Here is a 15,849-nt window from a genome sequence, read left to right on the forward strand (position 1 = left end):
ACATCATCCTGGTCTGGATCTCACCTTTGAAAACTTAGGAGCTGAATTTTCTTTTTGATACTCTGATTTGACTTATCTTTCAGCAGTAGAGTACATTAAGCTCACAAGAGACCAATGTACAAACTAGAATGCTATTCAATTAACTTCTTAGTTTACAATGAGAACCATAAATGCCATATGGATCAGAATGCTCATGTCAGCATAACCAGCATATTTTCTCCCTGTAGACCAATCTAGATGCAAAGGCAAATTATAATCAGAATGTTGTTTAATGAACAGGATATCAGGGCAATGGGAGTTTGCTTCATGATACAATGTTTAAATGGCATCATGCTAATGGCAGTCTGGCATGTCCATCTACACATCAGGAATTTCATATAACAAGAGTGTTCCATTATCTTGGGTAGTGTTTGGATAGAGCTGAAGCTGAAACATATCTTGCTAACTTTCTCCTTTGTCCACACTCATTTTCTGTTCAAATACTCCTTCCTGCAGTCAGGAGGCATCTCTTTAAATATAACGATAGCTTCATGAAGTCTTGCTCTCATCTAAGAGCCTTTCTGAAAAATTAACATCCTGGCTCTGAATAACTGATAATTTTATAGTTTTCTTACTAAAAAGCAACCTGTCAAGTCCCTACATGAGGACACTTGGCTCTGTATTGTTGTTATGTACCTACCCAGCTATAATTCTTACCCTTCAAAGTTTATCCTTCAAGGCCCAGTCTTCTTTCTTTCCTGATCTCACAATATAAAATGTTCCCATTGTGTGTTACATATACCATAGGTTTTTTTTAATGCATTACGTAATTTAATTATTAGGTTTTATACCTATCTCCCTTAATAAACTGCTAAGTTCAGGAGACCACAAAACATGTTTATAGTCAACTTTAAACTCCTTCACCTTTGCTGAATAAGTGATTTAAACATTTTTTGAAGACTCAAATTCAACACTGTAAAGATCATTTCATCAATTACCATGGAGATATACATACTCAAAGGCTACTGAGGTGTGCTAGGTTTCCTCTATACAAACAGGTCTCCAGACAAATATAGGCCTGTAGTATTCTCACTGATGTGATATTAATTAAGAAAATTCTCTATCAGGGTACTGACATACTTAGAGGACATCTGTTCACATTCTAAATCCACACAAATCACAATGATGTTATAATTTTTCTTTCTCTTTTCCCCCACAGCCATCTTTCTTTTCCACTATCACTTTTCTGTGCTCTCTTATTACTTATTAAAAAGAACACAAAATGACTTCCACATTTTGGTATTCATAAGAATATGTCAATATTGTCAGAAAGGCTCTGTAAGTTCAATTACTTCAGCAAAGACCAAAAATTTCATTATCTACTTCACTATCCTCTGAGAGTTAGCATGCCATGTCCAATCTCCCTTTGAAGCAAAAGGCTTAGAGCTATAAACTCACATGAACATTAGAGATCTGTGGGTTCAACTAGCTGTTCTTTAAGGAACCCCTTCTTTGACATTTCTGACAGATGGTCATCCAGCCCCTACATGACCAGCTCAGGTTTCAAGGAAAAGAGTATTTGACAAAACTGCACAGTCTTTGCATTAGTCTAAGTGCTATACTAAAAAATTAAAATAAAAGAATCCTCCACCCTACTAAATCCTCTAATGTTCCAGGTAAAGGTTCCTGTTCTTTTATTTAACTTTGTTTCAGCTACCACACCATACTGGTTCTCCATCCTTTCTGCATGTACTCCAAGATTTTTCATTTTGTACTTAAGCAATTGGAATGTGATTTATTCACTCATTCTGCAATTTTTTTATGGAAGGCCTACTGTGGCAGGACATTCTTCTGAGTGGTAGGGATAGAGTAAGTGAGATAAGGCTACTACTCTCAGAGAGCCAACAGATTTCTCCACGAAATTTTAACACTTCTGTTCTTCTCGCTTGAGAATATCAATTTGAACACTAATTACAGCACCCAAAGAATTAGCTGTTTCTTTCAGTTTCATGTTTCAGAAACAGCTCTACCAATGAAGCAAGCACAGCTAATTCTGTAGGACGGTGTTAAACTGGCTGACATTAATTTGATCATTCATCTAACTTGCGGGTGTACAGGTTTATAAAAGTAGATATAATATTTAGATACATACTATTATGGCTATTCCCTGGTCTTCTAATGAAATCAAGAGGGAGCAGTAATTCTACAAGATTAATAAAAAGCTATCATTGAAAACTGCAGCCCACCTACTTCTCAAGGCAGAGCCTCCTGCCTGCCCGCTTGCATCTCTCACAAGCATCCTATTGTAATAAATCTATTTCTTGCCTAAAATATGAAAAGAGAAAAAAAAAGCTACCATATATCTAGAGAACCAGAAGTAAGACAAGGTATTTCAGAGACTGTTTAGCGATATGGAAACAGTCTAACTTCGATATTTCAGTGTAAATGGATACAGATGTCGGGGTCTTGGGAATATAAGGAGGGATAAGGGGTATGGGAAAGATAAAGCTGACCAAAGGAGTCTATAGGGAGTCTATATGATCCAAGAAAAAGGATATCCTAGATTATGACCGAGTTTGAGAAGGAACTACAGAAAACAAAACCAACTTTTAAATCTTACAAATGTGGAAACCAAAGTTCAGGCAAAGTAACCTGATTAAAGTCAAAGAGCCAATGACCCATAAACTGAGAGTCCCCTGACTCTCTTACTAGTGCTCTCTACTGAAATGCTAGGTTGAATTCTTAAAACTAGAATTCAGAAAGCCAATGCGAAAATCTCAGAAAAGTTATCAGTTGGTCAGGTAGGGACTCACAATGCAGTCATAAAATAGAAAGAACAACTCAAAAAAATATTTCAAAATGCACACAATATCCTAAACTTTTCAGGGCTATACCTCTCCTCTACATTGGAGATGTACCTTGTATACACATAAAATCAGATTTTAGTTAAAAACTATAACTAATACTCTACTAAACAAGGTACAGTTCTACTATCAAGACAGCAAAGATTTCATGAAGCTTCCATTTCGGGAAAGAAAAGGCTAACACTGCTGACATTTGTATCCAAAGGGAAACAAAAACCATATTGCTCACAATGTTATCATACATATGTGCACATGTACGCGTGCGCACGCGCACACACACACACACACACACACACACGAATTACAGGTTCATTGATTAAGCCTCTTAACAAAGGATAAGAAATGCTCCTCTAATTACATGTTTGTGTTTCAGTATGCTCTTTACAACTCAGAACATTTACTTTCCCAAAGGCTGTAAAGATTACAAGGAGACATGATTTTAACAAAAACAGAACAACTTTAATAAAACTAGAGCATGTCCAAAATGTTATCTTCTTGGTAAAAGCTTATGAGATTCCTTTAATGTCTTAAGATTCCAGAAAAACCACTTAATTTCCAATACGGTTATTACATAAAATGAAAACAGTTTTTCGCACATCTTAAGAGAAACATTACAGCAAATAGAGCACAATCACACAATTAAAGAAATCATTAATTTACAAAGTTAATGTTTTTCTTTTGCTGAAAACTAACTTGAATAAATGTGCAATATTTTAGCCTCAAGGCCATCTATAATATAATGAGCAAGGGGTGGGGGAAAGATAGGGTAAAAGGTAAAAAGAAATCAAACAATGTTAATTTAATGAAATTTAATCTAATACAATGTAATTCAAAGTTAGTAGAAGCATGGCATGTTGAAACTACAGACCTGCACACATGACATAAAAAGTTTTGAAAAAGAATTTTCTGCAACTCAAGATAACTGTTATGCCTAAGCCTTAAATCCAGGACACTAACATTACAAGGAAAATTATTAAACCATCCTGGACAAAAAATTGGATCTGTCTGGAAGCCATTTATGTGACTCTCTAAAGAAGGCTCACATTACTTCTGCCAACAGAGTTGACTCAGCTGCAGGAAGTTAAGATACAATATGAAATGCCAACCGAGGCAGAAGCTGCAGCACAACTGAAAAAGGATCTACTATGGATATTATAGGAAATCTGAAGAGTTTATTCTGGAAAATTACTACACTGCAGTTCAAAGTGACTTGTAAAACAGCCAATAAATAAATAAATAAAGCATTAATTGCTATAACTTGTAATTATTTTTTCCAAACATTTCTTTAAAAAAAAAAAAAGATCTTGGAGTTCCCGTCATGGCGCAGTGGTTAATGAATCTGACTAGGAACCACGAGGTTGCGGGTTCGATCTCTGGCCTTGCTCAGCGGGTTAAGGATCCGGCGTTGCTGTGAGCTGTGGTGTAGGTTGCAGATGCAGCTCGGATCCCACTTTACTGTGGCTCTGGCGAAGGCTGGTGACTACAGCTCCGATTTGACCCCTAGCCTGGGAACATCAATATGCCGCGGGAAGTGGCCCTTGAGAAGACAAAAAGACAAAAAAACAAACAAACAAACAAAAAAACCTTACATGATGGTAGATTTCTTAAATTCAAAGTATTCCTAGATATTAAACCCTTAGATTGGAATAAAAAAATAAAAAATCACAAAGCAACAACAATTCTAAAATCAATAGTTCAGATCAGTTTGAAAAAGTCTCTGTGAATTCAATCTAAGCATATCCTTTGCCCTCTGAGAATCCAACACTATCGGGAATAAAAAGGACAAAGGAAAATCATAAATTGCACTGTTTTACTTGTTACAAAAGTCCAATAATATGCACCTCTTCCTCATCCACGTGAATATTACAATAGGTAACCTGAGTTCTTAGGAATTCTAGGTGTTCCTTGTCTCTATTCCTGTGGCACTTCACACAAGCTTTTGCTGTGTGAAAACAAAAACACTAACTAGAAAAGATACATGCACCCCTATGTTCATCATAGCTTTATTTACAACAGACAAGATATGGAAACAATCTACATGCCCATCAACAGATAAGTGGATAAAAAAGATGTGTGTGTGTGTGTGTGTGTGTGTGCACACGTGTATATGTACACAAAATATAATACTTCTCAGCCATTTAAAGAAAAAAAAAAGGATGAAACCTTGTTATTTACAACAATATGGATGGACCTTGAAGGTATTATGCTAAGTGAAACAAGTCAGGCAGAAAAAGGAAAAAACCTGATTTCATTCCTACATGGAATATAAAAAAACAAACAAAATAAATGAACAGGCAAAAGCAAACACACAGATTCAGAGAACAGAGTAGTAGTTAACACAGGGGTAAGGGAAGGGGGTAGGGCAAAATCGGTAAGGGGGACCCAACTGTAGGGCAACAGATGGAAATTAACTTTTTGGTGGTGTGCACGCTGCAGTGTATATAGAAGTAGAAATAAAAACCAATGTTACCTCAGTAAAAAGTAAATTTAAAAAAAAGAAAAAAAAATCTCAGCACCTAATAGTGTCTCATATAGCAGTCAATTGATAAATCTTATTGGAACATAAATATCTTTTTACGTTCCATTCATTCCACAAGTGTTTTAATTTATTTATTTTTTTGCCCTTTTTTTGGTGTTGCTTTTTTTTTTTTTAAGAGCCACACCCAAGGCATGTGGAGGCTGCCAAGCTAAGGGTCCAATTGGAGCTGTAACCACCAGCCTACGCCAGATCCACAGCAACGTGGGATCCGAGCTGTGTCTGCAGCCTATACCACAGCCCAAGGCAATGCCAGATCCTTAACCCACTGAGCGAGGCCAGGGATCATGGATCAGGCCTCATGGATGCTAGTTGGGCTAGTTAACTGCTGAGCCATGATAGGAACTCCCCACAAATGCTTTATTTTTGTTTTTAGTGTGTTCTGTACATGCAAAGCACAATAGACCCCAACTATATAACAACGGAAAAAAACCCCAAATCTCTAAACCCAAATTACTTCTTACATTTCAGTAAGTTTGTTTTTGTAATATATTAATTAGTAAAATCTTTGAGGGCAAGTATCTTATCTGTAGCAGGTTATTATAACCATCAAGGCAAGTTGACATCACAAAATTAAGAGCACTGCCAGTGTTAAGAAGTAATCAGACACAAAATGAATTTTAAGGATAGAGCCAATAAGACCTTCAATGAGTTACTCATAGGTCTACATGTGAGAAAATAGATAGTTCTTCATATATTATTTAGTAAGCAAAAGAACACTGCAATTCTTACTAGAATAATAAAATCAAAATGCTACTGTTCTGTGAGTTAGATATACATTTCCTTCTCCTCTATAAGTAGATGTTTTATGCTATTTCCTTCAAAGGAGGGGAAGAAATTATGATTTATAGTTTGTAAGAGTAAGAGCTAAGAGCATTAGTAAAACAGTAGTTACTGAAAAAAGTAATGGCACAATTAGAAAACTGGATATACGATTTGACGCATGTTAAAATCTGAGTGTGGCTTTCCAAACTATAAACTGATCTTAGGCAGGCTTAGGAATCGTATCCATAACACAGAAGTCAAAAATGGAAATTCAGATTTAAACTTCTAAACCCATTTATGGAAAATCATCCTTGCCTCAGGCTTTTCAGTATCTTTTTTTAGGAGACTACCGAAGAAATACAAAGATCATTGGCAGCACAATCAAAAAGATGTTAGGATATGTATGATATATTCCTAGAAATTAACATTCCAAGCTGGAAACAGAACAGCTCTAAAGGGTATTTTATGCATTCATTAAGTTTTAGGATCATTTTGTAATTATTACATGTTTCTCTTACGTCAATGCCTGCAAATAGAAATGACATTAGTTATTTAAAATCAGCCACTTTTGATGAATTTCTATTTCTGAAACAAAATATGGACAAAGAAACAAACAACTAGAGTTTCAAATTATGCATTTGGAACGAACATTGTTTAATTTTCAAAAGAAAAAATGCATCATTCATCTCCAGAAAAATGTTTATGAACTTACAGTGTCTTTAAAAACCATCAGGATATCTTCTTCTCCTCTTTCTTTTCCCTTACGATGCTTAATCATGAACTTATTCATATGAAACAATATGGGGAAAAAAGGTTAAAAAGAAATTTACAAATAAAATAGCTCATATATATATATATATATATATATATATATATATATATAAGTACTTTCTAGTTATTGGTTTTTCCTAAAATTTACAGAATATTGCCTGTTCAACATTAAATGACAAAATGGATTGAGTCAATAACTTTAAACAGTGATGAAAAAAAAAAACCCTCAATGAAAACAAACCTGAACATTCATTTCATGTTCCCTTTAAGGGTCTAACAAAGCAAGCTAGGACTGCTTAATATCCAGCAAAGCACTAACTAACATGCAATAGAGAACTTTCACATGACTTATTTCTCTTGGCTTTACACGTCACCGCCAATTACAGGCACCATTACTTAGTCTAACTCCAACACTATGGGCAGCACTCACAGTTTCACAAGCAAATGAAATCAATCTAACAATACAGGATTTTAAAGGAAAGTGCCCAACAGGACCTTCTCAAAGGCTTGTAGCTATCAACCACTCAGCAAGTTAAAGACTAAATCCCTCAAAAATACCAAGTTCAAATCAGGAGTCATAAAGACATAAACTTTGACTTCCCTCCTTAAATTAATTTAAATTCAACCTCTTTAATTATAACTGGTCTTCGCCAATAGAAAAAGTTTGAAAATGGTTACACCACATTTGGGTTCCAGTCTGGAAAGCAGAGACCAAAAGTCCTGCAGTACATCTTTCTGTCTTGCCCCTCTCTCTGCCACAGCTGAATGTACAACTGGCCTCCCCTCACCCTCACCTCCACCCCAGTGCAGAGTCACTTGATCTTTGCATTCTAAACTTGTTTAACATCTGGCAGAGTGTTTCGTAGATGGTAAACACTCTGATGTTTCTATCAATTCCCTGTAAAAGTAAGGACTACTCTGGAGTTGAGGACTATCAGGATTTAATTAAAAGCACTTTATAAATGGCAAATGCAAAATTAATAATTTACCTTTAATTTGATCATTTGATTGTTATTTTCATTGTTGTTATTTTTTGTTGTTATTTTTAAGATGAGAGAAACCTGACAGGAAATTACTCAGAGTAACCTAGTTAGTGTTTATTTAAAGTATCTGGTTTAAGTCCAAATAAATATGTGATAGCTACTGTTTTATTCTACTCACACAATTTAAAATAGACCGAGCACCAAAGAAAGAGCATAGTCTGTCTAAAAATGGCCTAAAGTGTAAACATTAAAATAAATACTAGAAGTCAACAGCTCATTTGCTTCTATTTCTTTCTCATACTTCCAGAAAAAAAAAAATTGAAATCAGAGAATTCTCCCTGCTACTATCAAAGAGTGCTTAGCAAAAAACGTGAAACTGATTCTGCAAAGTAGTCAACAGAACAGACATCTGATAATCACATGTATATTTCCACACCGTGAAAAATGGCAATCCTAAACAGATGGTCACATTAGAAACAAAACACAAAATTAAACAACACTGATTCATTTTTTCCAGCTACAGATATCTTTTATGTGGAAATATCAGGCTTTAATTAGACTTTTCTAACAAAATCATTGATGACTACTATTCCAAAATTTTGTCAGACTGAAAAAAAAAAAAAAAGAGAGAGAGGATATGTTAAACTGTTGAATATAATAATCCTAAATTTAAATTCAACACTAAAAGTTCAATGAAAAGACACAAATGTGAGTCATTTTACTGGCAGTAAATAAAGGAAAAAATACAAGGAATCTTACTCATATCCTGTTTCCATCACTAGCTATGCAATGTTGGGCAAGTCACTATACTACACTCTCAAACTCAGTTTCCAGCATCTGTAAAAATGGGCATCACAATTACACTTGCAAATGTGAATTATAATTACCTTTTTTTTTAAAGAGCCACATTTTGCATAAGAAAATTATTGCCTAAATGTTTTCATCCAACACGGTCATAGCTTTAAATATGCTGCTAGGTGTCACTTCAAAAATGATTTAAATAAAGGATTTCATGAGAAGGAACAAAAATACATTTCTACAAATCCTAGTCTATTCAACACTTAAGTTCCTGTGAACTGCCAACAGGCTTAGATGTCTCACAATTTGTCCCCTGTTTCATTGCAGCTATTCGCATCTCCCAAAATAACTAATAAGAGAAAAAGTCTTCTAAAGAAAATTCAGTCTAACTACAGAAATAAACAAGTATTATACGGGTTAGCTAAGTATTGCAGAAACCTATATAATCTATATACTGGCCAATCTAAATACTAAAAGGTTATAGAAACCCTTTTGATTAGAAACCCCTTCAATCCATGAGGATCCATTTATCAAGATCACTGCATTGCTTAGACGGCAGAAATTTCTGAGATGTAAGTCATAGGCTTTGTTTCACTAAAAGCATATTTTTCTGTTTTCTTGCTTTGATTTCCCCTAGTCTGGCCAACACACACACACTCTCTTCACTCACAGAGAGAGAGAATGAATGTTTATGTGGATATGTGTGTGTATACATATATATCCATAGGTTACCCATATTTCTTTATCTACATGTAAACATTAAATGTGTTTACACATTTGTGTACACAAATATCTCTTTATCAACAATATACTTAAAAATTACCTACTGAGTGTCAGGCTCTGCGCCTGGTCTTGGGAATAGAAAAACGAGATTTGGTTCCTGTCTTCAAATTGCAAACATAATTACAAAACTGCCCACCTGCTTGGTTTACTTACACACATGCCTTCAACATCATCTAGTTATAGAACTGCCAGCTCTTGTAACATCAGCACCTCCTTTGTGGACCCTCATCTCAAGTGATTCAACACAATCTGGCTCTAAACTTCCAATCAGTACAGTCCTAAAGTAAGTCTTACTCCCAGTTCCCAGGCCCTTAATCCTTTATTAGGTAATCAACCAATACTTGTTGATTGGTTTACCGCTTGGTTGAACCATTAATTGGTATCTATTTGGTAACATAACAATAACAAAATAATGGCAGCTGCTCAATGATAGCTTATCAGGTATCAGATACTCTGTCAAGTAGTTCATATAAGTTTTTATAACTAATTCTGTAATAGAGGCATTATATTTAAGGATAATATAACTGAGTTTTAAGCAATTTTCCTTAAGCCACACAGCAAGCAAATGAGTTATACTCAAAGCTCTACCCATAGCCACTACTGCTACACTACCTCCCAAAGAGAAAGGACCCATCTGTAGGTGGCTTGACCCAAAGAAATTTTGATTCACAGCTAACTATACTAAAAGAACAGGTCAACACAAACAGCTAAGTCAATCAAAAGTATTTAACAATCATGTACACAAAAATTATTACAGAAAAGCATGACATAAGAACCAAACTGCAACTGCAAGGCTTAAATTTAGCAGCTTAAGCACATTTAATGATAAATTCCAAACTAACTACATTTTATTTCCTTGATTTTATTAACTACTAGAAAGGTTAAAAATATGTAAAAAATACAGTGAATTCTGCAAAAAACAAAAAAAGGAAAATATGAGCAAGGCATTACTAAAATTCCTTCTGAGGTTTATGAAGAGTTTTATGATCCCCCCTCCACCCAGTGATAGTTCCTTCATCACATATATTAATTAACAACACTTGTCAAGTAGAGGCTTCACTTAGCCAAGTCTACACTGCCTTATACTTTTATCCATATGTTAACAGTCTTTTTTATATTTGACTTCTAACACACTAGAATGCAAATCCTTTTAGGACCTTGGTAAAGAAACAAAGCAAATTTAAATATTTTGTCTTCTATTCTTAGTTGACTTTTTGCCACAAAAGTAGTGACTCTCTCTCTAAAAGCCCCTAGCATTCTACCCAATGCCTGCTATATAGGAGACACCCCGCAAAATGTACATATCTACTGACAGAAAAGCAGTAAGCCTGCTGGGGATGTTCCACGGCTGCCAATCTTCTTAAGCTTCTGTCTCAGCAACTGCAAAAATGAGCATAATAGCTTCGATTTCAAAAGTTACTATGAACATTAAAAGTGTCTTACACACAGTGACCACTTAACTCTCATATATATTTTTTGAACCTCAGTTTCTTCACAGGTTAAAGGAGATCAATAAAATCGAACCCAAAGAGTTTTGAGAATTAAATTAATACACATACATATTATCAGGTGGCACAAATACTCGACTTAGAGTAGGTCTTCAATAAGCCATAATTCCTTTCTTTGCTACCTTGCCTCTAAATGCCAATTTTAAGATCCAGAAGAAATCTAAAATCAAAAGTATTAGAAGGTTACTAGTTGGTTGAAAGAATAAAAATCACAGCATTCTAATAAATGTCTATGACTTTTTCTGGCACCAATACAACTTTCCTATGAAAGCCTGCAATTAGCATTTATTAATACATAAACTATGCTCTAGAAGAAATTCAAATAAGTATTTTAAATTACAATTCATTCACGTTTTTACCTTTTCTTCTAGTTGGTCCTTCAAGCACTGATATTTTAGCTTCAGTTTTTTGTTCTCATTTTCATTCTGGGTTAATTCCTCTGTCAGCCTGTCATACTGTGATTTCAACTTCTCTAGCTGACAACGCTGGACTTTAGCCATATTTTTATCTTCTAAGCTTTCTGCCTGAGGGAAAAAAAAGGAGAAAAGAGAAAGTCCACTGGCCACAGCCAAACTGTACACAAAACAAATTCCACATTATATCAGTGGGCAAATATGTCAGGATTTTGCTACCTCTAAGCTTTTGCAAATACACGCAAAGGAAATGTTCTTTGCATGTGTTCAATCACTTGTTAGCACTCACTGAGCGCCTACTAAGAAGGGAAAAGTACTGTGCTAGGTACTGAAGATAACAGGCATGAACCGTAAAAGAGACAGAGGCAAAAATCAATTTTGACAATAAATAAGAAGTGTTTAATAAAGGTGCAAGTAGGGGAACATACAACTCAAAGGTGGGACACTAACTGCTGAGAGGGAAGGGTTATTATAGAAATGTCCCTAAAAGGACACACTCTGGGATAATACTGCCTGATCCATTTCCTCATCTATAAAAGGAGCTTAACAATATTCCTATACAAGCAACTTTGTCTTTATGAAAAAAAAAAAATTGTCCTTTTTATACAATGTAATTATTAATACCACTCTTATGGAGCTAAAAAGATTATGAATCGTAGCAGCCAAAAAGCCACAAATAATATGAAAAAGAGTTTACCAGTCATTATTTTACTACCAATAGTGCAATAAACTACCTGGTTTTCATTCATTATATATAAACAGAATCAGCTTTAAAAAGGGGCGGGGGGCTAATCTGTGGATGGGATTCAATTAAGAATTTGCCAGGTGTGTGAACCTAGAGACTTCTAAAATAACATGTAAATAGTGACTATATGTTGTCGGGCGCTACTATAAGACCTTTTTGTATAATTTTTCCTCATTTTGTCCTCATCGCAACCTGACTAGGAAGATACTGTAACTGTCTCCCTTTTTTTTTTAAACTGAAGCAGAATGACACTAGCAATTTACCCAAAAGTATACAGCGAGTAATGCAGAGCCAGGGATTTGAACCAAGAATTCTCTCTACTGTGCATGCTTTTAACTACTCTGATTCACTGCCTTTAAAATGTATGTATAATCATAAGGTTTTAAAAACCAGCTGGGTGCAACCTGCAATGGTAACTAGTCACACCAGCTCAGAGACTTTCAGGAATCAAATGTGTTTAACAGTTCCCAACTCTGTCGTCTCCAGTGATGTTATTTGATAGCTTGAAATCAGCCAAGCGGAGAGTTTCTACACCACTGAACTTGGCAAATGCTACAAATCAGGGTTCCCCCCCTTTACCCCTGGAGAATCTATTGTAAAACTTTTACCAGCACACTAATGCCTAACTTTGATGAAGAAAAATTACTTCTTGTTATGATTTTATTTTTACATTCACATTTCATTTTAGGGTTTACAAAGTGCTTTTAGGGTTTACGCATAAAAACCCTGTCAAAGAGAAAGACATTATTGTTTCCATTTTACTGATAAGGTATAAAAAAGTTAGGTAGCTTGACCAAGGTCATATGGCCAGCAAAGAGCAAAAATATAGAATTCTCCTCTTGGTCTATCAATTCCAATAAAGCGTCTACAAAATGATTTCTGTTGAAATCAAGAGGTGATAACCCAACATCCTTCAAATATTAAAAGCAGCTAGAATATTTCATTAAAATGTTAAACTTAAGCACGAGAAGCGTAGGTCTAAATGGGGAAAAATATAATTTGTGCAGAGAAAAAAATATATGGGTATGTATTAGCACTTATCAGACCCAGAAAAAGATAAATAACAGTGAAGCCAAAAGATGAAGGAATATAACACTTACAGAGCTATTTATCTAATGCTCTCTCATACATAACTCAGTATACTAAATCTTTGATGATGACAATTAACAACTCTTTTTAATTCATATAAATAAATCAAAAGTACAGGACTATATTAGTAAAATAGCATGAGGTGGAGTCGTTCCTTTGGGTAACTTATTCCATTTAAAAGGTAAGTGTGGAGTTCCCATCATGGCACAGCAGAATCGAATCCAACTAGGAACCATGAGGTTGTGGGTTCGATCTCTGGTCTTGCTCAATAGGTTAAGGATCCAGTGTTGCTGTAAGCTGTGGTGTATAGGTTACAGACGCAGCTTGGATCTGGCATTGCTGTGGCTGTGGCGTAGGTGGGCAGCTGTAGTTTCAATTAGACCTCTAGCCTGGGAACCTCCATATGCCATGGATGTGGCCATAAATAAATAAAGAATAAATAAATAGAAAGTGCTGGGCTCTCATGATCTCTGGTTCATTAAGCTGATACTCTGCTTTTGCACTACATTAAACAGTGACTGAAACATTCCTCCCCATTTCAGCCTTCCAAATTGAAAAAAAAAAAAAAAACAACTAAATTTTTCAGAGAATCTACAGAATTGTTCTAAACCATATCTTCCCTACATATAAGTAATTTCTTAAAGCTTTATTGTCACCTCACTATACATGAATACAAAGTACTTGCTAAAGAAAGGATGAGCAAATCAACTTTCCCACATTACAGAGAGAAATCCAAACCAGAAAGATTACAAAGCAGGTCAGGACCAAATCCTCTGACTTCTAGCTTTCTAAACATTCCAGGCCAGTGTCCACAGACCATGTTCTCCATGTCTCGAATATAATGCTAGACACCATAAGAGGAAACAAAAATGGCTAAGACCTGCTGCCTGCCCATCTGGAGACAGATGAACACACAACAAATAAACCAGGATAAGGCAATCTAAGCATGTTGTTCTGGTGGCACCAACAAACAGCTATGCAAACAAAAAGCATCAAGAGATTTATCCCAACCTCAGTTGAGATATATTCCAACTTCAGTGAATCCATATAAGAAGTGAAAAATTAATTGGGCCTTGGAAGATTAGGCAGTATTTTTCCTTCTGCTGACTGAGGGAAAAGACAATCCCGATGAAGAGCAAGCAGTGAAAAGGATGTGTGGGAAATGGGTGTGTATTTGTATGAGCACAGTTGGGGAGCACAAAAGGTTACAAATGTGAACAGCTCAGGTGGGACCGTATCATGAGACTTTGTTTCAGAGAAAGTAATGGTTTTTGAAGATTTCTGAGCAAGAAGTAACATACTCTGGCCATTATTTTGAAAAAGGCAATCAATCTGGTGGTATCTGAAGGTTGAAAGGGAGAAGCTGGGGGTAGAAAAGTAAACTAAGAGGGAGAAGGGAGGCTACTCAGAGCTGTGTCTCCATACTCCAAATCAGCAGTTTGCATCCTGCAATTTACCATGACACATGATATGCTGTTCAAATGTCAGTGCATCCAAGAGCAAATGCAGCTTCTGACAAGCAGGCTGTGCCTCGTGAATTCATTGCCCTCTCAAGAAAGCATATTACAATGTGCAAATGGTATTATTATACAGGTGATTTTAGGTCTGTAATAACTTATTAAAGGATTACTGTCTCCTCTGAAACTCCTGTTTCACACAACCTAAATAGTGGTGATGAGAGGCAAAATATATAGGTCAGAAATAGTGAGAAGAAAAGGAGTGGGTAGTTTCAACCACATTCCAAGAAAACTGCAAGTTCCTTGAAAGAACTATTTCTCAAGCCATGACCTAACAAATCATTACTTACTCATCCTCTTGCTAACACCCCACCTTCCTTCGAGATTTACACTATTCCTCATTGACTCTGCCTCCCTTGGTGGCAGCAGCTGACCTCTTCACTGAGGTTTTTGCCATGTGATCAATTAATGCCTTCACAACAGCATCATAAATACCCAAATATCTATCCCACAAACTAACATCAAAGTTATTTGACCTATTCTATTCCAACTACATTCACCCACATTCCATATAGGCAACCCACTGCATTACCACTCCTTGGACCTTAACTCTGAAAATGTCAACTCTAATATAAGAATTCCAACCAAATTAGCAATCTGTGATCACAGATTCCTTTCCTTCCACTCTGTCATCCCTTTGCGCATGATACTTTTTTATGCTTCCTGTATCTTTTTTTTTTTAATTTTTTTTTTTATTTTCCCACTGTACAGCAAGGGGGTCAGGTTATCCCTACATGTATACATTACAATTACATTTTTCCCCCAGCCTTTCTTCTGTTGCAACATGAGTATCTAGACAAAGTTCTCAATGCTATTCAGCAGGATCTCCTTGTAAATCTATTCTAAGTTGTGTCTGATAAGCCCATGATACTTTTTTTTAAAGAGCAGCCACGTGGCAGTACATTATGTGCTCCCAGACTGGCCTCATGCAGTTTATACTGGCCTCATGCAGTTTATACAGCAGTCTTCGCCACCATAAGTAACTTACTTCACTGTTGCTCTGTTCTTCTTCAAGGGAAGAAAGAGAGTATCAGACAAGATTCACATCAGCAATCCTAGTCCATCCTGGTCAATTTATGCAAGCCTACTTTTCTTTCA

At 35.7% G+C, this 15,849-nt stretch overlaps 1 protein-coding gene across 5 annotated transcripts in view; it reads right to left on the reverse strand.

Moving 5' to 3' along the window:
* The window catches only part of CEP128 (centrosomal protein 128), a 424,380-nt gene that overhangs the window by 249,652 nt on the left and 158,879 nt on the right, over nt 1–15,849 (reverse strand). For all 5 annotated transcript variants that reach the window (XM_047795264.1, XM_047795267.1, XM_047795266.1 and 2 more), the window contains one exon: nt 11,347–11,511. In XM_047795264.1, the coding sequence (XP_047651220.1) occupies nt 11,347–11,511 (165 nt within the window). The remainder of the gene's footprint in view (nt 1–11,346; nt 11,512–15,849) is intronic.

This window comes from Phacochoerus africanus, chromosome 9, assembly GCF_016906955.1.
Source record: "Phacochoerus africanus isolate WHEZ1 chromosome 9, ROS_Pafr_v1, whole genome shotgun sequence".
Taxonomy (NCBI): domain Eukaryota; kingdom Metazoa; phylum Chordata; class Mammalia; order Artiodactyla; family Suidae; genus Phacochoerus; species Phacochoerus africanus.